The sequence below is a fragment of the Crocuta crocuta genome, unplaced genomic scaffold (genome assembly GCF_008692635.1).
Source record: "Crocuta crocuta isolate KB4526 unplaced genomic scaffold, BGI_CrCroc_1.0 scaffold64, whole genome shotgun sequence".
Taxonomy (NCBI): Eukaryota; Metazoa; Chordata; class Mammalia; order Carnivora; family Hyaenidae; genus Crocuta; species Crocuta crocuta.
The window spans coordinates 14,996,840-15,019,933 of NW_027530640.1; the positions used below are offsets into that span (position 1 = coordinate 14,996,840).

The following is a 23,094-nucleotide window of genomic DNA, read 5'->3' on the forward strand; positions in this document are numbered from 1 at the left end:
GAGTCTTTTTTTTTTTTTTTTTTTTTTTAATGCAGCCTTTATATATTGTAATTCCAAAGAAACTTCTAAAGCATTCAGTCTGCCATCACCACTGTGCAAGGTAGGGTGAAGACCAGAAGGGAAATATTACTTCTTGAGGAGTCATAGGAGAAAGAGAGAACTTACTATGACAGCAGAGAAGCCTCTTGTAGTTCACATTGAAAACGGGCTTTGATTGATGGATAGGCATTGATTAGGGGCAAGGGAAGAGACATTCCAGGCAGGGAAAACAGCATCAGCAAGGAAAGTGGTGATAGAAAGCTGAAAGCACACCCCTGGCACAAATAAACCAGTTTGGCTAGAACACTGGTGGGAAAAGTAAGGCCCATGGGCCTCAGCCAGCCAGCTGCCGGTTGTTTTTGTTTTTGTTTTGTGGCTCATAAGTTAAGAATTGTTTTTACATTGTTAAGCTGTTACATTTTATATGGTTACATAAGTCACTACATAAGCCCCTCAATTTCGCCTCTTGGTCCAGAGTCTACAATATTTACTCTGTGGCCCTTTAAGAAAAATCTTACTCCTCTGGAAAGCTCTGGGAGCATGAGGGCAAGTAAGATAGATTAGGAAGATCATCAGGGCTTTATTGTGAAAGACTTTCAAATGACAGAAACCCAACGAGCTTAGTGAAAAAGTGGAAGTTAAAAACTTACAATTTTGGGAAATCTCAGGGTGGATCTAGCCTCGAGCACAGTTGGACCCAGGAACCCAAATTATTATTTTACTTGGCTCTTCTGCCTTTTTTTTTCCCCCCAAACTTTATTTGCCAACAGATGTTTGCCATGTAATGGAGAAAAAGATCTCTGGTCACATTAAGCCATTTCATTTAGCCTTTGCTTCCAGAAAACAGAGCATTTGTATGTTAGACCCCAGGCAGGAACGGTGACCAGTTATATGTCCACCCTCGACCCAGCCACTGTGGTCAGAGGAAGAGGCACCATGACGAGCCAGCCGGGATCACATGCCTCTCCCTGTAATGAAATCAGTGGGGCACTGTCTCCACCTCGATCACTTAGGGCAGCGCAGACAAGGGGAATGGGAAAACCAGTGGCCAGGAGTAGACTCTCACCACATCTTTCACTCCACCAGAGTGAATAACTTATTCCATGCACACTAGGTAGTTTTTGAGGAGTAAATTGCTCTGCGTTCAAAATTCAACAAGTATTTATTGACCAGTATGTTCAGGACGTTCATGTACTTAGAACATGCAGTGGGACTGATTGGAATGGTAAAAGGTAAAGAAACCAGGCTGGAGTTTCTTATCGTAGCCTAGGTCAGATGGCTTTGGTCTCTGTCCTCAGAGGAAGGGGGAAATATCAAAGTATTTTAAGCAGATAAATAGCAGGATCAGATGTGCGTTTTGAAATGATGACCAAGAATGGCCCTCTTAAGCGTCTATGTTGAAAATCTTGTTTACGTTGTAAATTTGCCAAGGATTGTCCAGAAGAATTTGGATCTGCCTCATATTTTTAAAAAAACACACACACACATATACATTTTAATTTTGTGAGGTCAGAATTAACGGTGTTTTGCTGTGTCTCTTTTCATTGACTTCTCAGTGGGTGTTTCGTTTTAGAGTAGAAGAACTAGAGCAGAATATAAAAATCATTTTCCTTCAGTTTGTTTTTATTCACAGATGTTAAAACTCTTTTTTTCCACTGGAAAGGGTGACTTTGCTGGAAAATCATTTAAAGTTTTTTCCAGTCAAGTCAATAAGCTCCTCCGAACCAAATGAACAAGGGGCTGAAATCACTGTGCAGCCTAGTGAGATTGCATTCCTTCATTGTTCAGCACGAGCCAGGCTTTGTAGAAACGGAACGTGGTCCAGGCAAGAATACAGGTTTCATGCGTGGTCACACTGAAGGATCAAGGCCAGGCATGGAAGATACACATGGAGTAGAGAAGATGTTTGAGTGGATTGAAATCAAATCAGAAACAGTTTTGCAAATGTTTAGATTGTTAAATAAACACTAGAATTAGAGGGAAGTCAGCTATTTGCTTGGGAGGACACAGGGAGAGTCAGAGATGGTTGGCCTTTCCACCAAAATTGGTCTCTGCTTACCTCTCTGCCTCATACTCCTCTTGCGGATCTGGACCACGGTTTGGAGGCTTGCGGGAGTTTAACTTAATTGTCCTGAATATTATCCTTAGCAGAAGTGCTTTTTCTCTTGCTGAGAGTTAGGAACGTAGGAAGAGGAGTCAGCTTTCTTATTCAAGGAATCTCCTTTTCCCAGGGTTACTTTTCAGCTGAAGTCTCCTGGGCCACCACTGCTAATTTTAGATCTTCCTTTGTTTTCAGCAGTGGACATTTAGATTCTGAGTAAATCCTCTTCCCTCCTCTTCCTCCCCCTAGTCCAAACAGGAAATATTCCCTGAAAGTAGACCGTATAGAAAAGTATGCCAGATGGCCAGTGACTTTCAGCTGGTGTTGTTAACATGTCCAGCTTACTCCAAATGTGACATTGGAGATGTCCTATTGCACTTCCCCATGCCCGGGTGAGAGGAAGACACCGCTGATTTACTGTAATAACTTGACCAAAATAAAAATGTCTCTCGGGGAGCCAACATCATTTCTCGGTGAGGAGAGCAGCCTGGAAAAATTAGCTCTTGCCTATGGAGGGTGCTTAGTAAATATTCACTGATTGTATTTGACTGAAAAAGAAGAGAAACAGCCCAAACAGTTGGGAGCTGCCAACCGCATTATGCAACCCAGACCACAGATCAGTGCAAGAAAAACGGAACTGTCATCTTACCTCTATTAAACATCCCTCCTCCAGAGAATAAATGTGCCTGTTTATATGATTAGGGAGATCATTTTTACTAGTGACCTTTGTTTTTTCTTATAAACATAACCCATTAATTATAGGAAATGTGGGAAGTACTTGAAAATCACAAAAAAATAAAAATCACCTTTCATCTCCTCACCCGGAGAATGTTAATATACTTCCTGTCTGTAAGTATGTTGTAAGATAGGTTTGCAATGTTTTTAGTATAGAAAATTGCATGCAGTATGAATGTACAGCTTAACAAATGATCATTTAGCAAACACCCACATAACCACCACCTGGGTTAAGAAGTACAATTCTGCCAAGACCCCAGAGTTGTCTACATCTCTTGCTTTCTCTTTCCCTCCCCTGGACCTCTCACCGCAGCAAAAGGAACCACTAATTATTTGTTTACAGTCATCATTTCCATGTTTTTATTTATATTTTTATCACTTAGATACAGATTCTTGCTATATCCAGTAGTCATGTTCAAATAAAGTCACTACAGACACTGAGTTAGTAAATACTGAACCATTGCTCCTTGGGGAAGTACAGGGTTTGGTTCCTATGAGCCTCTGGTTACCATACTTTTGTCACCTGATCAGTACACTTCATTAATATTATTATTGATGAATTACCATTGAATTCATGACCAACAGCACTGTACATCATGCCAAAACAAAGCTTATTGAACACGTGTTTTTCTCTGTAAGGCACATCATGGCCTTCTTGTCCTTAGAAACTCTGGAAGGCTGAAACAAGAAAGCTAGAGCATCCCCTTCTTCCACCTCAGCTGGCATCGTGCACACTAGATGCTTTAGAGTGACCCATGTCTTTGGCGGCTTTGCAGATGTCCACAAATGGCCATGAAAGCACCATGAATATTGATTCTGAGTTCACAGATACATTTTAGCAAGTAAATGAATTCACAAACACAGAATCTACAAATAATAAGGATCAACTGTATGCATCCCTAAAATATAATATTTTGTTTTATTAAGTCGGGCTTCCTTTGTTCAGTGGTTTTAAGAGTCTGTAATTTATTATTACAATTAGTCATTATTTTCATTATAGTAGAGTACATCATTTTATTAACGTAGTAAAATTATTTCCCCATTCTTCTTTTACTGAACTTCTGGGTTTCCCGTTTTTGCTTTTGTAAATAATTGGCTGTATACATTCATATGTATCTCTTCTGAGGCGCACCTACACACCGTGCTTGAGGGTATATGTCTGAGAATGGAACTGCTCAATCATCGAGAACGGTATCTTTACCTTTGACAGATGAAGCCAAACTGTCCAAAGTGGGTGTAGCAATTTACATCCCTCCTCCAGCAAAGTAGTAGAGTTCTGACACAGCACATCTTGTAAACACTTGGCATTTTGAGCATTTTTATGTCAGCTGTTTAGTCATTCTGATATGTGCCCAGAACTACCTCATTATGGTTTTAATCTACATTTCCTGTACTACAGCAAGGTTAAGCATTTTCTCTTTTGCATTTTCTCTTAAGACCCTGTTCAAGTTGCTTGCCCATCTCCCACTTTGTTGTCTGCCTTTTTCATCAGTAGGAGTTCTTTGTATAGTCTGGTTATGAGCCCTCTATTTATATATTGTAGACTGCCTTTTTACTCTTTTAATAACAAAAGAATAAATGAGTAATGATAAATAAAAGTTATTAATTTTAATGTAGTTAGATATATCTGTATTTTCCTTATGGTTAGCATTTTTTATGCCCTGTTGGATAAGTTCCAACCTCAAGTTCCTAGAGCTATTCCTTTATTTGCCTTTAGCATTTAGATCTATAATCTGCCTAGAAATTATTTATTTGTTAGCTATGATATGAAGGAGAAGTGTTACTTTTTCTATATAGATATCCAGGTATCCTAGCATCATTTACCAAAGAGTACTTTCCACTAATATAAAATAATACAGACTCCTCAGAGCCTGGAGCCTGCTTCAGACTCTGTGTCTCCCTCTCTCTCCGCCCCCCCCCACCGCCTACACTCTGTCTCCCTCTCTCTGTCTCCAAAATAAATACACATTAAAATATAATAATAATACGTTAAAACTATAGAAAATAACAGGGGCACAAAGAAACATTGTGGGGTGACATACATGTTCATATCCTGATGGTGATAGTCATCAAAACTTAACATAAGCCCGCTGCAGTTTTAAGTAAGTAGAATAAGATAGTATGTACTCTTTTTTTTTTTTTTTTTGTATAGCTTCTTTCACTCAATTATTTTGAGATTAATCCATGGTGTTGTGTGTCTCAGTAATTCATTCCTTCTGAAGTGAATAAGGTTTCATTTAAAATTCAGACTAATATGGGGTGCCTGGGTGGCACAATTGGTTGGGTGTCTGGCTTTGGCTCAGGTCATGATCTCATGGTTTGTGGGTTCTAGCCCCCCCTCGGGCTCTGTGCTGACGGCTCAGAGCCTGGAGCTTGCTTTGGATTCTGTGTCTTCCTCTCTCTCTGCTCCTCCCCTGTTTGCACTCTGTCTCTCTCTTTCTCAAAAATAAGCATTTAAAAAATGATAAAATTCAAACTACTATGTACGGAAGTGGCTTTATAGATATTATCTATGTATGTTACCTATAAAGACTGATTATGATGCCCCTAGGAAACTATTATGCTTTTGCATTAATGTATTATACATTACAATTAATAATTTCAAAGTCAAATAAATAAATTTCAATAAAAAAATAAAAAAAAAATAATACAGACTCACAATAAGAAAATTAAAACATTATAAATAAAGTAAAAAGTGAATGTCACATCCATGCCTGTGCACCCAGTTCCCCATTCTCGATCCCTTGAGGCAGTTAAAGTTTCTTGCTTGCAGATTGCATTTAAGAATAGTGTTTAAACATCCCTAGCATTAGGATGGTGGCCTTAAATTATGCCTCAGGACAGTAAAAGATTGAACCTGGCAGCACTATTGCTTGCCTTCTCTTTTTAAAGGAATACATTTGCTTTTGGAATGTCTTCATTATATAGAGAATGGCAATTGTATGCACCCAATTTAAGATCGTAAGGAGGTTTGGGGATTTCTCAGCAACTATTTAAATCTTTTGAAACAGCAAATGCTACCATATACTGTACATTTTTGGTAGTGCCCCCAAATACTTCAACTTTCTTTACAAATAACTTCATAAATTGTGACATTTTTTTAGTTGAAAGAGAGTAAATGCATAGGAACCAGTTTTTCTGTACCTGCAATGTGGTATTGAAAATGCCTGGGGGGCTCCACTTAGGTTTATCAGAAATGAATGCTGTGCTCATCTAGTAACCATCCTTGGCTTGTCCTTTACCTTGAGATTTTGTTCTGTGCATTGAGCCATTGGACTGGGACCGTTGTCCAGGCATCTTTACTTCCAATCCCGAGTTTTCCCATCCCCCTCACATTTCTGTATTATTCTACATGAAATGGTCAAATTATTAACTTGGAGAACCTTAAGGATGATAGATGCCCTATCCCAAGATTTTGAATTTTGTGTAAATCATGGAATTATTTGCCATTCCCCCCACACTCCGTCTGAATTTAAAATCTGTTTGAAATGTCTACTCCAGAAATGTTTTTGAAAGCCAGTAAACAGAACCACTACACTATAGATAAGTTGAACTACTTTAAAAGCAAATCATTTGTTTATTTTATGTCTTTATTTTATTTTGAGAGACAGAGACAGAGAACGAGCGGGGGTGGGGCAGAGAGAGAGGGAGACACAGAATCTGAAGCAGGCTCCAAGCTCTGAGCTGTCAGCACAGAGCCCAACTCGGGGCTCGAGCCCACAGATTGTGAGATCATGACCTGAGCCGAAGTTGGAGGCTTAACCAACTGAGCCACCCAGGAGCCCCTAAAAGCAAATTATTTAAGAACTGTTTCAAAGTGATTGCCTATAATTTCTAAGACCTTAAGGGAATTTCACCATTTTGTCTCACTTAAAATAAGAATCAGGACTCTGTCACTGTCGGAATAAAAGTGTACATTAAACTATATTAGCTGAGGGAAAGAATCTAAATACAACCCATGCTGGTAAAAGTCAAAAAGAACACAGAATGATACGACCTAGGGGCCTGCGGTTTTTTCCTCTTGTTAGGTGGTGAAGCACATACTGAAAATTCAGGAAGTTAGGACATATGTAGGATTTCTGTGTTGTAAAAGCTTCAGCAGACACCAAAGAATATGTGGTCCATTTTTTAACAAATGAAAATCATCTTTTGTTTCACTTACTATAATTCACTATTATCTAGTTTGTCAGTATTCCTTTTGGCGCTCTTCTTGGCTGACGTTTGATTTCCCTTCTCTTTTTTTTAATGGTGCCTTAAATCAAGGCATAAGGGGATATTTTCCAAGGAAGAAAAACTTACTGATTTGGGATTAGATTAAATAAGATTTTACAGGTGTTCGTGGAATTTTCTCTTCTCTCTCATTATAGGAGGAAAGGGTGGGGAGGGGGGGGAGACAAGCAGTGTCCCTTTGATTTGAAGAACCTTCCTATTCTGGATCTAACTGAGAAGGGAGGACTGATGACGTATGAAAGCCCTGGGCCAGTGATCTCACGGGCCTTACCCAGCCCCAAAATCCTTGACTGGGAATCAGGGCTGTAGATGACAATCCAGTGCCTGGCAGGGAGGAGCAAATTCCATTGTTGTGACGTCTCCATAATCCACACCTGGCAGAAGACTGTCTGGATACTCCCGTGTACGTCATCCCTCCTATCTAGTCCTGTCTCTGAGAGTTCCTGCACAGGCTGACCATCCACTGCTCCCAGGGTTTCTCCTCGGGCTGCAGTTGTCTGTCTGTCTATCTGCCTGTGTCCTTCCCTACAGTGCCTTCTTGGCAGAATGCCCTTTGGAAAGTTAACCATTGCTTCCAGACGGAAACAGAGCAAAAGGAGGGAATAGTATTCATTTTTACGTCCCTGGAATTGCTAGGAAAGAATAGAAGGTAACCTTTTTCAACTAGAAAAAAAAAAGCCTATCTAACTTGTTTTAATGATGCTCCTCCATGCTGGTAGAGCGATGGTGAGAGGGAAGGCGCATCCCCCATGATGCACTGTTAGTGGGAATGCAGTTCAGGAGATCCTTTCTGCAAAACTATTTGCTAGGTTGTATCAAGACGCTTAAAAAAGACTTCTGGCCTTTGACCCACTAATTTAACTTCCAGGAATTTATGCTAAGGAAACAAATATAGTCAATGATCCTCAACTAGGAAGTGAGCTGCTCTACTATTTATAATAGCTACTGTGGGGATAATAATCTGAATATACACAGTAAGAGAAAAGTTGCGTAAGTCAGAGTATACCATACCATAGAATACTGTGTAGCCATTTTAAGAATATGATAGCAAAGGCTATTTAATGACATCTGAAAATGCTTTATTAAGTGAAAAAAAAAGGCTACTATGTGTGTGGGAGTATTCCCCCCACCAAAAAATATGAGGAGATATGCCAAGATAGTGACAGTGATTATCAGTGGTACAAATTAAGACTTTATTGCTTTTTCTTGATTTTTGGCATTTGCCAACTTTCTATAAGACCATCTGTATTTTTGAGCATCAGAATTTAAAAAGATTCATTTCTTCTGAATGGTCAGCTTCCTGGTCTTCTTGTCCTGGCTCAGGTTGTAATAGTCATAAAGTAGAGACCTGATTGGGTCTGCCACACCCACCATGACATTGGGAGCCTGCTGGGGCAGCCTTGGTAACTAGGCAGGCATGCCCTGGCTGGGACACCAGACGTTCCATCATTCAAGTGAGTCACCACAGAAGGGTGTCAAGCTGATGATAATGCCACACAGTGGACTTGAACTGTCTGCCACAAGCCAACATGCTGCCAGGCTGTTGAGCCTTATCTTCCTAAACCATTCTTTCTTCACTGTCCAGTGAATGTCAACAGGACTTACTGGGACTGTATGACTCCTTTTGAGGACACTGTGAACTAGCAAACTAAAGCTGATGTAAGCCCCTCAGTTGAATCCAAACTAGACCAGCACATGTTCCTTCCATGCTAAAGTTTAAGCTCTATGTCATAGCTACGGTTGGGCAGTGGTGTAGGGAACCTGGTAGAGCCCCAGGAGCGAAAAATGTGCAGATACTCCCAGCTTGACTCTGAGGATGACCGAGAGGACTTAGGGGCTCATCTGCTAAGACTGTAGTTTTAAATTATTTTCTCCTATCTGAATGTCAGTAATTTGTTACCTTTGGCCTCAGTGGGAAAAGTGAGAATTTGATAGAAGCTTCAGAGCCAATAACAAAACTGACCATTTGTTGTTTATGTGTTTTTTTGAGGTTTTTTAGGCATGAGACTTGTCTGCTATTACCACTTTTCAGTAAACTATAGCCAGACCCTTGTGCACTGATAGGGGAAGGTAAGATTATACAGAAATTCTTGGCCATTATCACCATCCCTGGGCATCTTAATTCCCACCTATAACATCTAAGTTGTCTCATATCTAAAATATAATGTACTCTCTGCTTCCTGGAGGAATATTTATATATTGTTGTTATTCTTTTGCTTTATGCATTNNATGAGCTTTATTTTCATGATCCTGAAGCACAAATAAGCAAAAAGCATAATTCCATCAATAGTTTAAAAAAATCAAAGTACTAGGAGCGTGCATTTTATTGTTACACTAAAATATAGTAGTCATAAATTTTAAATTGTTGTCATTTTATAGCAAATAAATGTTGCTGTGAGTAAAACAGAAGCAAACAAATGGAATTCTGTTAGCTGTTAAAAATGATAGTCTATGCTATAGTAATTGACAAGGGGATTAAAGATTAAGTTCTCATAATGGTTTCAAACACCCTGCATTTGACCCACATCCCTAGATAATTTCAGCCATGTAGTACTGGCCTAGAACAACTTAGATACACAAGGATGTGAAAAAAACATTCAGAACCCACATTGTGTTCAGAGTATGTCCCCAACAATGCCTTTAGCCAAAGGCATAATTCTTGTACAAATGAGAAAGAAAGCTGGAGGAGGTGTCTCCTCCTTATGATAGCCACTAAAAAGAAAAAAGAAAACAAAAACAAAAAAACTCTTAAGAACTTTTTAATCGTCCTGTGCTGATTGCTGACCAGAGAACAGGTGAGTGGTGAGTTCAGTGCTCTTGGCCTGGGCGGCTTGCTCTCTTCAACCTGCAAATTGTCCCTGGTCAGAGCTCAGGTTCCTGGGTTGGGTTGCAGTTTAGAAGTCACGGCCAGGCCTTGCCTACTAGGTCATTATCGAGGGAGGAGGATTGTGGGGAGAGGCCTGAGAAGGCAAGGCCTTGCTTACCAGCTGTAACTACAGAAGAAAGTGAAGGCTGGACAGTCAAACTGAGGCCACGCTTTTTCCCAGGACTCAAGACAGGGTCAGGTGGGAGCAGGTATGAAACTCACACAATAGTAACTCACCTCTGAGCTGACACACCTGACAGTTTTTATATTAGAGTTGTTTTTAAGTCTATCCCATCTTGCCAAATACACTGTAAACTCTTAAAGTTAGGGACCTTGGCAAATGCTAAATTGTATTGCATTTGTTGTTTGATCATGCTGTGTGCTCAGTAACTTGTCTTCACTGGATTAATTGAGAGAAAGAGAACGAAGCCATACTCTTCGAATTTAATCTCTTATATTATATGAATCCCATCTGCTATGTGAATCTACCAGAGAGACTGGAGGCAGAATTGGGGAATTTACAATGTGTTGAGTCTTATTGAATCTGTCTGTTGCTCTATTCCCATTTTCCTTTGCAAATGTGGTAGGCATCTAAAGGAAACTCATAAATCAGTGGTTAAGAAGGCTTCTAGTGCTATGGCTGGGTCTGTAAAGAAGCTTGGCATAGCATAAAGGAACATAGTAAGTCCTACTACCCCAGAGGCAATACACTGTGATGGCCAGACCCCAGGGCTTGGAGCCAGGGGATTGGGGTCTGAACCTCAGCCCTGTCACTTACAGGCAAGCCTCAAATTGGCCCAAGTTTCCACATTTGTGAAATAGGAATTGTATTGTGCCTCTTGGCTTGTTGAATAAGTTAAATGAGATTTATTAATGTACTCACTTTGTAATTATTCCTTGAATAGTTACAGGCACTATTTTAGGCATTGGAGGCAGAGCAGTAAATAAAATGGACAAAAACCCCTGCCCTTGTGGAATTTATATTCTAGAAATACAATGCATATAATGGCATTAAATCAATGTTTCGTTCAAGGATCCTGTGGATTTCTGGTGAACTAATGTGATAGATATCTACTGTGTATTTCCATGAGAATGTATGTTGCAACCACGGGCAGTTAAGACCATTATCGACCTCATGTCTAAATTGAGAATGGCCCATTAAGTAGGACATCGATGCATTCTTGCTACATCCCAGTATGTTTAGAAAGTCTGTTCCCCTGGAATTGGATTGCTTTCATTTTCACTTCTCTGAAGTGTGTGGACCAAGCCCTTGGCTGAGGCTCAGGGGTGCGGGTGGGGGCGTGGCTGGGTGATCTCCACCTTGGTTTCTCAGTCATTGGTCTTTGCACGCTCAGGAACTTAATGTGACTTGACCGAGTTGCTAACGCACTGTGTGTGTGTGTGTGTGTGTGTGTGTGTGTGTGTGTGTGTGTGTAATTTGTGGCAGTAAGTCAAAGGGCTAGCTAGCGTGACCAGTTAAAATGCACAAGCCGTATTTTAGTGAGTAATTTTGCCATTTCCTCTCCAAGCTTTTGATCAGCTGCCCATCAGAGAACAAAATGACAGATGGAAGGTTTCACTTCCTTAGGTTTTCATTGCCTTCCCTCTGGGGCTTTTTCTTAGAGCATCAAAATGCCCAAAATCCATGAAGAGAGAGAGCACGCCTGGAAAGCAAACCTCAGAGAGACTGCAGAGCCTCCCCAAATTGCATGTCGTCTCCTGAGAGGTGTGCGCCCAGACCTGTCTTCCATCTGCTATCATTTTTCTGTTGCGGTGCTTCTTGGGTCTCCAGTGGCACATAGGCCATTTAGTTAAAAATGTAAACAGGAAATTGTTTCCTGGCCAAATGGCCCGTGTGGCCCAGAAAAATGGTCATTTTTGCTGAGATGCAACTTTAAAACCACTCCCACAGCAGTGGGGCCTGAAGGCCTCTGAGAAGCTCACCCTTCCCCAGACAGGCTGGTGCTAGAGTCTGAGTGGGAGCTCGCATACATGGGCCCAGGGCGCCTTCCACCAGAGGGCAAGGACACAGTAGACACCACTAAAGAAGCTTCTGTGACATAGAAAGCAGTTCTGCAGGGCAAAGAGACACATTAATGCTCCAAGGAATGGCAGAACAGCCACTGCTTGGGAGACGCCAACGTCTGGTCTGGAAAAATGTGACTTGGTGCTGATGACCTAGCCTGGCCTTCAGTGCCCCTCGTCTGCTCCAGCTCCCCATCATTTGGCCTCCCATGAACCTCGTGCTCCCATTGTGGTTTCCCTGTGTGCTGACGAGTTTTCTGGTTGTTCTGTCTTGCAGCCCCCCGAATCCAAGCCCAACTTCACCCCTCTCGCCATCTTGGCCCATGTTCTCGGCGCCATCCAGCCCTATGCCCACCTCATCCACGTCCAGCGACTCATCCCCCATCAGGTCTGTTGCAGGGTTTGTTTGGTTTTCTGTTGCTGCCGTTGTTCTCTCATTGGCTTGGTCCTCTCTTCATGCAGTGTTCAGCCTCCTCGTCAACTTTGTTCCCCGCCATCCAAACCTGCACTTGCTTTTTGACAGGCCAGAAGAAGCGGTTTGCGAAGACTCCAGGTAAAATCACGGATGATGACCAATTCATTCCTGTTTATCCAAAGCCGGTCAGGGACAATGGGTGGGGGCTAGCCTCTGCCCTCCTGTGATTCCAGCCTGAGAGACTGAAGCTGGGAGGGACCATGTGCATGAACCAGCATGGCATTTTCCACGCCTTTCTGAACCCTTCCTCCAGTTTCTGAATTAATCCGTGATGCCTGGAGTTTGGGGAAAGAGTGCCTCCTGAATGGGCTCCTGTTTGGATTGTTCTCAGAATCATGGGCTCTCTGTGCTTTGGTACAAGATAATATCAGAGGGAACAGTGTTGATGCACGTCCTGGCCTTTTCTTCCCTTATTTTTATTGGGTAGCATCAGGCAGCTTTTATTTGTGGGGTTGGACCATTGGCCATAACCAGCGACACCTAGCTGCTGAGACCAGAGAAGTGGGAGAGACAAATGTAACACGCAATAAAAGATGGAGATGGGAGGCGATTTCTCTTTAAATCGTTATGGCTGCCTCCTTGCCCTCTGTGTGCTCCCAACCTGCTTGGCTCTCCATGCCTCATGGACCCTTAGTGCTCATGGGAAGAGGCAGCACCTCTTTCTCACGATTGATCTAGTTCCTTTCTCCTGGTTTGAGAATGCCCACACTTATTTCTTTAGAGAAAAGAAGCTATTTAAATCCACAAACAGAATTAATGAATAAACATCCTGGAGAATCTCTCTGACAGGTAGATCTACACCTCTATCTCTCTCAAACTCAGGCTCTGGTCTCAGACAACCAAAACGTAGAGCCCACTTACAGAACATCATAAGCATTTGGAACCTTGGGAGTATTTTCTCATTTATCTTTTTCTCATGGCTGTTTTTGTCCTGGAGGGGTGGGTCCAGCAGAGAGGGCTTCAATAATTTACAACACTTAGTCTCACTTAAAAAAAAAAAAAAAAAAGGAAACCCATGCTGTTTATATATACAGATGTATATATTACTTGATTTTCTGCCACGTGCTTTCCAGTCTATTACTTCATGCTATCCCCATGTGAGAACGTGAGGAGAAATGGCCTGAACCCTCTCACAGAGAAAGAAAACTGAGGCACAGAGAGGTGACTACATAGTCACATGACTGGATGAGTGCCCATGCAGAATTCAGGACTTCTTGTCCTCAGCCCAGCACTCTTTCCTCCAAACGTACGGGTTCCCCCAAACCTAAGGTTTCATGCAACTCCCAGCCCCGGAGCCTGGCCTGCTCTGTTTGGTTTTCTCTCTAGCTTTGCACTGGCAGTTGGGAAGGATAGCTTTTCCATAAACTCTTTGATCCTCACCCTGGGAATAAGGTTAAAATTCAGATCATATTTTCCTGACACTCAAGTTATTTCCTCATTATTTCTTAGACATATTCTGGGCGCTTGGGGAGACGTTAACTTTCTAGGACACGAGATATGGCACGGATCTAACCTTTCTGGTTGGATGGCTGATTGCTCCTTGAAGACCTGAACCAGAGCAAACTACAGAGACGTGAGGCAGTCACCTTCCTATATGCCTCCCCACTCATAAGAGAGGCCTGGTCACTAGGAGAATGTGCTTCCTTCGTTTTGATCAAAGGGGAGTAAAATCTTCAAAACATTGGTCCCTTAAACAGAATGGGCTGGGGGACTCAGGATGGTAGACTCATTCAGCTAAAAAAGTGAACAAATTCTGTGCTTTGAGACTGTTCACTTTTTGTGTCTCTGAGTTTTAGGGAACAGCGAGTATGTCTCCCTCTGTACTCCCTTCCATCACCCAACATATTTTCAGGAAGATTTCTTTAGTTACCACTCTCCATCTCCCAAAGTGTTTCAAGATTGGCAGAGTACAGTGGCAGTAGGATCTGTTACCATGATGTGTTTGGGGTCATGGTTATTCAGCCCTGCCCACCCTGGCCATCACTGAAGTAGCACCGTCTGGACAGTCCTATTCCACAGCACTTGAGGAAGCTTCCATTTTGAAAGAGGAGAGGCTGACGAGGGCTTGGAACTGACTGGCACCAAGCTAAGTGTGTGTGCCTAGGGGAACACAGATAGAGACCCTCGTAGGCGCTAAACCATCAGAACTAGCCAACGGGGCTAAAATCCCCTAGTTACCATCACCATATATGTATGCCAAGAGATGGGGGCATACACCTATTGTTCCGGTCCATTGGGGCCTTTTGCCCACCTCCACTTCCATAGTGTGAAGCTTCAGATTTCCTTCCCCTGGAAAATAACTGCTTAATTAGACTTAATAAATGGACCCATGAACTTCTACTTAATGTCTCCTCTGGAAGTGGCTCCCTTTCCCCGCTCCCAAGCATTTGTTGTGCTTGTAAATTCAAGCTCAGGAAGGAAGAGGCCTTTGACAGCACAGCCGAGGAAGGGTACTGGCAGCCTGTTCCCTTCACCCTTCCCTTTCCTGTCACCCATAGAGAATCTCCCCGTACCTAAACCATAACTTCCACTTACACAGTAGCCTCTGGCAGTTGTGCCTAAATGATCAAGCTACTGCTTCCTGCCAGTCTGGCTGGTCCCACCTCCCTGTAGTGTCACCTGATGGAGAGTGGGTTGTCATTTTGCAGGGTTTGCAAGGGCATTTGAGGGAAGCTCCTCTGAGTGCTTTCCTGGCCTTGTGCCATGCTCAGAGGCGAAAATTAAAAATGAACTAGCAGAAGGTTCCAGACTTGTTCATGCCCTTGAAGGCCAGCTGAGGTCTGAAGGGCGCTGTTGCAGGAGCAGCTGAAGGCACCCCGGGCTCTCTGTGTCCAGTGTTGAGACGCCCCGCAGGGAACGGGGAGCTAGAGAGCCAAAGGTGCTTGGTGGGCATTTTTCTATTTTTTTAGTCAGAGCCAAAGCCTACAAACACAGCCTCCTGCCAACTGGATCTGTTTTGGTAGGAACTCTACCTAAAGCAAACTGCTTTTGAGAGCAAATACGGCATAGAACACTGGATGAGTTGGGCTGACCAACTTTTAAAAAGATAAGTTCCCCCCAATAGAGATGCCAAATTTAGCACATGTTTTGCAAAGAAAATGAAAGCACATACTCTCCAGTTACATTTGAATTGTAGATAAACAGCAAATGCTCTTTCTTACTAGAAGTATGCCCCGTGTACTTTTTGAGATATACTTACACTAAAAAGAGCATTTCTCACTGATTTGAAATTCTTCTTTAACTAGGTGTCTTAAACTTTATTTGGTGGCCTCATCCCGGGGAACAGCAGTGGGAGGAGGTCTCAGGGGAAAAGACCCTCTCCTAAATGGTCAGTCACCTGTCAATCTCAGAAAAAAGCAAGGCCTTTTCCTGATCTTTGTTTTTATTTTTAATGGGTTATTTTATTGTCACTTTACTCAATTCCCAAAGCCTAACATTAGTGGAAAATTACTCCTTTTGAATGATACTCTTCAGCACCTGAGACCATTCCTTTGGCTCTCTTCCTGCCAGATTATCCCACTTGGCTTCCCTGGCTTGCCCATTTCGTCCCATTCCCTTTATTTAATGAAGTTAATGAGTAACCTCTATGAAAATCCAGCTGAAGGAGCCTTGCCTCACATGATCTTTCCCTCACCTTTGATTTTCTTGCCCCCAGTCTCTCTTCTTCACCCACCTGCTGTGGCCCTATCCTTAAGGGACAGTGACCCTGGCTAATGTCGGCTGGATTTTCCTTCCACTTCACGGGCTCTCCTTCCCTGGCAGTATGGGGTTTGGGCTGTTTTATCACTTTTTATAACCAGGCAACTCCTCGTCTCAGTTCCCACTCCCTCAAAAACAAAAAACAAACATTTTTCTTCTCTATGGAAAGTTGCACAATGGATGTTTGGCCCTTGCTGGCAATAGGCATACCTGGTTCAGTTAGGTCACAGAATATGTCCCTTGTCCAAACTCTGTTCTGATTTTAACGACAATTATCCCAGAAGAGCTGTTTTCTGGTTGAAACTAAAGAATTACCATGGCTCTTCCTTCAGATCCACTCCCTTTAATCTAAATTTCCCAATTTTCTCCCACCTGGACATCATCTCTTGGCCACTTGAAGGCCAGCGAGAAGAACGGTCAATGGTGCCTAGCAACAAATTCTGGATACTCATTTATTCTGATCCTCGGGCACAATAGACCTTAATTTTAAGCTATCTCCTTCCATTTTCACAGAGCCAAGACTAGAAGTTCTAGATGCCTGGCCCTACTCTAGGTGTCCATTCATCCATGGCTTCTCTTTTCCAAAGGGAAGATGGATTTGGTGACTCAGAAATAATAATTCCATAATGACCCAAGACCCATTGGATTGTGTCTGGGCTTGCCTGAGACCAGCCCTTTCTTACCTAAATCTCATTTGGCCACTATAAATCAGTATGCCCCAGGGTGTTTAGTTCCACTGACTCCTGGAGGCTTTCTGTCAGTCAAATGTAGCTAAAGTAAATAGCACATCCCTGGAAGAGTTGTTGAACCCAGAGGACCTTCTTGTTCTTTTGTTATTCTGCCCTGGGGCCCCTAAATGTGGTTCCTCTGAGGTCTTAGAGGTAGAAGAGATTACTTGTGGCAAATAAAGAGCCAGCTTTTGACTGTTAAGTGTCATTTGTCTTAGTACCCTTGAAAGGGCCATTGATCATTTGGCACTATTGGACATCAAAGCAAAAATTGATAGGTGGTAATAGGATTTACCAGTTCTTAATATTTACTCTTCAGAATGCATATTAGAAATCTGTGGCCCTTCATTCCAGTCTGGCATACCACCTGTTTTTTTCTAAGTAAAGTTTTGATGGAACACAGCCCTATGAATTCATTTACATGTTGTCTCTGGCTGCTTTTATAACACAAGGCAAAGCTGAGTAATTGCAGCAGAGACCATATAGCCCACAGAGACAGGAATATTGACCGCTAGGTCATTTCCAGCATGAGTTTGCCAAACCCTGTTCTGGGACCGTGGTTCTCAGCCTGGGTCGCACACTTGAGTCACTTGGAGAGCTTTTCAAAAATAACGTTGCCTGTATTTATATCTGCAGGTTGGGATAGAAGCCGGATAATCTGCATTTGTGAAAAGCTTCCCAGTGACTTGGATGCACATATATATGTCATGTTCCCTCCCCTGTCTTCCTCCCCACACTCCTCACACACGTTCACGTAACTGCTCACACACACACCCCTTGTCTGTTCTCTGCCCTACCCCGGGGGTCGGGGAGTTCCTCCTCTGGAATCCTGCTCCACCAGCCCAAGGAGAGAAAGAAGTAACATCTGGGAGAGCCAATGTCAGCCCATGGCCTAGAGCCAAAATGTGGCTTTGTTAGAATCTCTCCTTTTTGACTCACGGAGCATTGCCCATTTTCACCAAGGCCTTTTGGGAGTGTTCTCCGGAGCCACGAGGAAGCCCTTTCCCCACCACCCTCTTCCCAAACTCCTCCTGCTCCAAACACGGGTCCCAACCTGCATTCGCACCATCCAGGTGTCCTGACAACTTAGGCAGAGTTTTAATGTGGCTCAGAAGTGACCCCACAAGGCGTGTGGTTTCTCAGGGCATATGGCTTTTCTCTGAATAATTCTCTTTTCTCTGGTGACCTTTGCAACTCTGCCACCTCATGTTTTGCCATCTGGCTGCCTTGTCGGGCTATTGCCGCAAGAGACAACTAGGTGGCTTGCAGGGAAGGGGAAGAAGAGAGATTAAATATCTGGGGCTTTCAGAAGGTTTAAAAATACTGCTAAATAAACTCCTGTTTTCACACAGCACACCGTTCCGGAAGGCAAAAGCCTTATATGCCTGCAAAGCTGAACATGACTCAGAACTCTCGTTCACAGCAGGCACCGTCTTTGACAATGGTGAGTTTCTCATCCCCTTGCACAGATATGGGCGGGGTGGAGGTGTGAGAAGCAAATAAATAACTGCATTTTTCAGAATTCCTACCTAAAAAAATAAAAAAAAGGACAGCCTCACTTGAATGGATGAGACGAAAAGAAGGGTGTGTGTATGTGTGTGTGTGTGTGTGTGTGTGTGTGTGTGTGTTTCTGTGTGTGTCCGTGTGTGTCCGTGTGCACATGCTGGGGTCTCTTCCCAAAATGAGCGAGAAGCAGCATGACTTCCGGGGGCATTGTCCAGAGAGGACAGCGTACCGAAGCCTTCACTTTGACAGAGGCAGCCTCACGGAAGTGTTTCGGACATTAAAAGTGGATTGTACCTGCACAGGACTCAGCCCAGCAACTTGGCAGTGACTTTGAGAGTCTGGGGTCTGGACAGAGGGTAAGAGGTAACAGAGCTGAGAACAGGGATCTTACAAGTGGTCAGCTCAGGGTGGAGACTGCGGTACAGAATTTCCTGTTGGGCTCAGTGGCATTCACCCTCCACAGGAGGTGAGGCTCATCTCCGAGATAACATGGGCAAGCTCCGTGTCACTGAGCCCCACTGCAGGCCTGCCTCCCCTCCCCTGACCTGTCCGGAAGTGTAGAGTAGACTCCCTAGTCACATCTCCCTGCACACTGCCAGCTGTCCTGCTCAGGTGCCCTGGTGTGAAACTGAATGTGTGGCCCTTGCACCGTAGAACTGGGAACTAGTATGTACTTGATGTACCTTTTCCTTCTTCTTTTTGTTTGTTTTCCTCCCTAAAAAAGGAAAAAGGCAATACTTACCTAGCAGGGGAGATACCATGATCATGAAGGTAATTTTCCCAGGGCGAGGCTTATCCGTTGCACTCCGGATGTGCTGATCCCTGTGATTTCCCCACATGTGGGAAACTCAACTGCATAATTTGTGGTAGTGGGGGACTGTGTTTGAGCTTTACCCTGAAAAAAAAAAAATAAGAAAAGAGAGAAAGAAAGAAAAAGGCAGTATTTTTTTAAAATGAGTATTGATGTTGTAACTTGTCATAACCATTTACCTAAGAGAAAAATCATGATTCTGGGGAAAAGCCTGAGTCTCTGTTATGGTTGAGAGTCTTGCCAGATGAACCTCTCCTTTGGGGTTCATCTTTCTGGATCCTTGGGTGAAAGAATTTGTTTGTTTTGCCCAAAGGAGGAACCCAAAGCAGCTGCCTGATTTCAGGAAGTGAACAAACATGTCTTCTTGACCTCAGGTGGGGTGGTGGCAAATTTCCTGAGCAAGGCTGAGTGCAGGTTGCCCAAGCACTCTCCTCAGGGCTGAGTGCCCCGCGTTGGCCTAGATCACATCTCCTGCCACCTGCCTGAGACCTAGAAATACAGGGCAGCCAAGGCCCCCATGTAGCGCTAGAGAGCCTAAGCTCTAGATTCAGGCCATCAGAGCGCAAGTCCTGGCTTGTTCGTGTGTGACCTCAAGTGGTGACAGCCTCTCTGTGCCTCAGTTCTGTCCTCTGTCGTACCAGGGTAACAGAGGGCTGGGAGGGAAAAGTGCTATGGTGCACATTATGTATTTAGTACTCAACACACATTGAGCATTCATTGCTATTACTATCATGATGAAGGTCACCATTACGCCCATCTTAGGTAAAGAGCCTGATGTTCTGATAGTTCACAGTGACGCTTGTACCTTTCTCCCCGACGTGACCCAGGCCTGGCTCTTGGTGGGGCAGTAGGTATGACACCTTGACTGCATTCACATGCGAAGGGACTGCCCCTCTATGTGCCTGGCCCCTGCACTCACCGTGGCACAGGTAGTAATTAGGCATGGGGACACCGAGTGGGAATTAGGCCACAGAGCACCAGGTCACACCTGGACCTTCTGAGCCAGCAGAGACAGGGCAAGCTCTTAACTGTATGTGGCCTGCTGGGCCCACGTCCTCCTTTATGGTTCTCCAAGCCCCAAAAGCACTGTCCTTAATTAAACCTTTGCTCCTTTAACTTTCATTAGGGGCCTTACATAGCAAAGCATGCCAACAGCCTGCCCAGCTGCCTCTCCTGTTGGCACCCGGAGTGATCAGGCCGGCTGTGGCCAACCTGAGATGAAGCAGGTCCCCTGAAGGCTGTCCAAAGCCACGTCATTGACGTGTGTGCCCAGCCCGCATAGGCCCCTGTGGTGGAGTCACAGCCCAGGCATCACATGACACAGCTTTCAAGGCAGACAAACCAGAGCAGACTGTGTGCAAGGGCTCCTGTGTCCTCCTCTGTTAGCAGGGGAGGGGCTCTACCTGTGGAGGAGTAGGATTTGAGAGATACCCATGTTTCCAGGTGAATCAGAATTTAAAGTCTGTCCTCTAAACCCCAGTTCACTGCCCCTGTGGGCAAGGGACTGCCCTGTTCCTATCTGATCTCAGGAGCAGAATTGGCTTAAACTCTCAAAAGGTATGTGTATGCGTGTGCATCTTGTTTGTGACTCCTTTTCTTGACTACAGCCTCCTTGCATTTCTTTTCAAACAACTTTATTGAGGTATCCACATACCATATAATTTACCCATTTAAAATGTGCAATTCCATGGTTTTTTAGTATATTCGGAGTCGTGCAGCCATTACGACTAATTCCAGAGTATCTTCATCACCCCCAAAAGAATCCCTGTGCCTTTTGCAGTCATGCTCCGCACACCCCCAGTGCTGCCCGTTTAGCCCAGGGAACCACTCAGCTGCTTGCTGTCATTATCAATTTGCCTGCTCTGTATATTTCACATAAATGGAATTATACAGAATGTGGTCTTTGTCACTGGCTGCTTTCACCCAGCATAGTATTTTCAAGGCTCATCCCTGTTGTAGGATGCATCAGGATTTCCTCCCACTTTACTGCTGAGTAATCTTCTCTTGTGTGGATAGAACACATTTTATTTATCCATTTGTCAGTTGATAGCATTTCGATTATTTCTACTCTTCGGCTGTTGGGAGTAGTGCAGCTGTAAACATTTGTGTACAGATCTTTGTGAAGACCTGTGTTGGCTGTCCTCTGGTTGACAGACCTTGGTGGGGGAGGGACCGGCTGGGTCACACAGTAACTTAGTTTAATAGCTTAAGGAGCTGCCGGAGTGTTTTTACAAATGCGTTGCACCATGTCACCTTTCCACCTGCCTCCATTTTCAAGTCTCTTTTTGGAGCTTCAGCACCTATCCAAAAAGAAAGGAGAAGGAACCCAGGTGGTTTTTAACTGCCAAATCCTCTCCTTCCCTGCAAGGTGCTCTGTCTGGTAGGTGCTAGGAATGCTCACAACACACAACTTGGTCATCATCATAAATCCTATGATGATAAAGGAGGACAGGAAAGAAGGTTGGTTTAATGAGTCAGAGGCCTCAACCAAGCCTTTCTGTGGTCTCCGGGAGTCATAACAGAAGTCACTGACATTGGTTCGTTTTTAAACAGCAAGGCCCTTTTAAATTCCCTGAAAAGCAAAAGGCAAAATTAAACCTCAGAGAAAACCCTCTCATTGTTGATTGAGCTGCAGTCAAACAAGGATCTGACAAAGTGTGAACTGACTTTTAAAAGTGATCTGGCTGGTAATATTTATTATGTCTGATTTTTAGAAACTGCTGCATATACCTCATCATCCCCCTTCCTTCACCCCCATAGGAAAAGTTGGGCATAAGGGAAGAAAAAACGGTTAGCATGTTCGGCAGGGACCACTTCTCTTGGTTTGTCTCTTGGTAATTTCTTGCTGGAGACTTCAGGTAAGAGCTGTTTAAGTTGGATGCTCTGTAGCTGTCAGATTAAATCATCAGACCAATCGGAGGGAAGTTTCCTAATGACAGGTGTAGGGAACTTCTGTGTGTGTCATCTTTTTCAGTGTCAAGAAGAAGGAATGAGGAGGGGGAAGTAGGAGGGGCACCCTGAGGGGAAAGTCTATTGTTTCATAATAATTAATCTCCAGGCCTTTGGATCCCAGGGGCCTGTGCTGCGAATGTGAGGTGGCTGTTCGGTCAGCTCTTGGACTTTGTGCAGTGGGGAATGGATGTGCGATACTTGGAAAGAGCTCCACTGTCAGCCATTGCCAGCCTACTGGGAAATAGCCCCTTTCACCAAGAGCACCTCAGATAGTAACTGGAAAGAGAAATAACTCGTGTTCCCAGGAACATTAGTCATTTTGTGCAACGTGATTAGTGATACCTGGAAAATTCACATGTCATTCACTAAAATTGGGTTCCTGGGATACTTGGACCAAGATTTGAAATGGGCTGGATCCATTTATTCCGGAGATGCAGGGCCCAGCCTGAGTGCAAAGCCCATTCTGGGTTGCCCTGGGTTTCCTTCCGAGATAGAGAACATCCTCCCAGGGGGTCGTGAGCTGCTCTACCAGTGGGGTCACAGGGGAAGGTCCTCAGGGGAATCTTTTGGACTCCCCTGCCATCTTTACTGACAGATCCAAACACAGTCCCAAGCTGCCTCCACCTGACACCCAGGTGCTTGCACCAGCCACCTGCATAATCTTCTCTTGTCCACTCTTCCCCCTTTTTGTTCCTGCCACCCCCCAACCCCAGACCTTCCCTTCCTCACTCCATACGCCGCAGCGTCACATGCCTTCCCTGTGTTCTCAACTAGGGTCAGCAAACTATGATCCACTACTCAAATCTAGCCCACTGGCTATTTTTGTAAATACGGTTTTGTTGGAACGCAGCTACCCCATGTCTTTTTGTCTACATGTTATCCATGGTGCTACAACTGCAGAATTGAGTAGAGACACACATTTATAAT

General features: G+C 43.8%; 1 protein-coding gene and 1 non-coding gene across 6 annotated transcripts in view; both read left to right on the forward strand.

The window, feature by feature from the left end:
* ARHGAP26 (Rho GTPase activating protein 26) overlaps positions 1 to 23,094 on the forward strand; it is a 423,871-nt gene that overhangs the window by 390,894 nt on the left and 9,883 nt on the right. The window contains exons 21-23 of one of the 5 annotated variants that reach the window (XM_077768850.1): positions 12,274 to 12,384; positions 12,520 to 12,549; positions 18,251 to 18,342. The exons of 1 other annotated variant lie outside the window; for it this stretch is intronic. In XM_077768850.1, coding sequence (XP_077624976.1) covers positions 12,274 to 12,384; positions 12,520 to 12,549; positions 18,251 to 18,342 — 233 coding nt within the window. Of the gene's footprint in view, positions 1 to 12,273; positions 12,550 to 18,250; positions 18,343 to 23,094 lie in introns of all 5 variants that reach the window. 3 more of the 5 variants (XM_077768849.1, XM_077768851.1, XM_077768852.1) reach the window with 3 other exon arrangements.
* LOC144235411 (U1 spliceosomal RNA) lies at positions 19,139 to 19,302 on the forward strand. Its single transcript, XR_013336197.1, has one exon. It is a non-coding gene; the product is annotated as a U1 spliceosomal RNA (small nuclear RNA).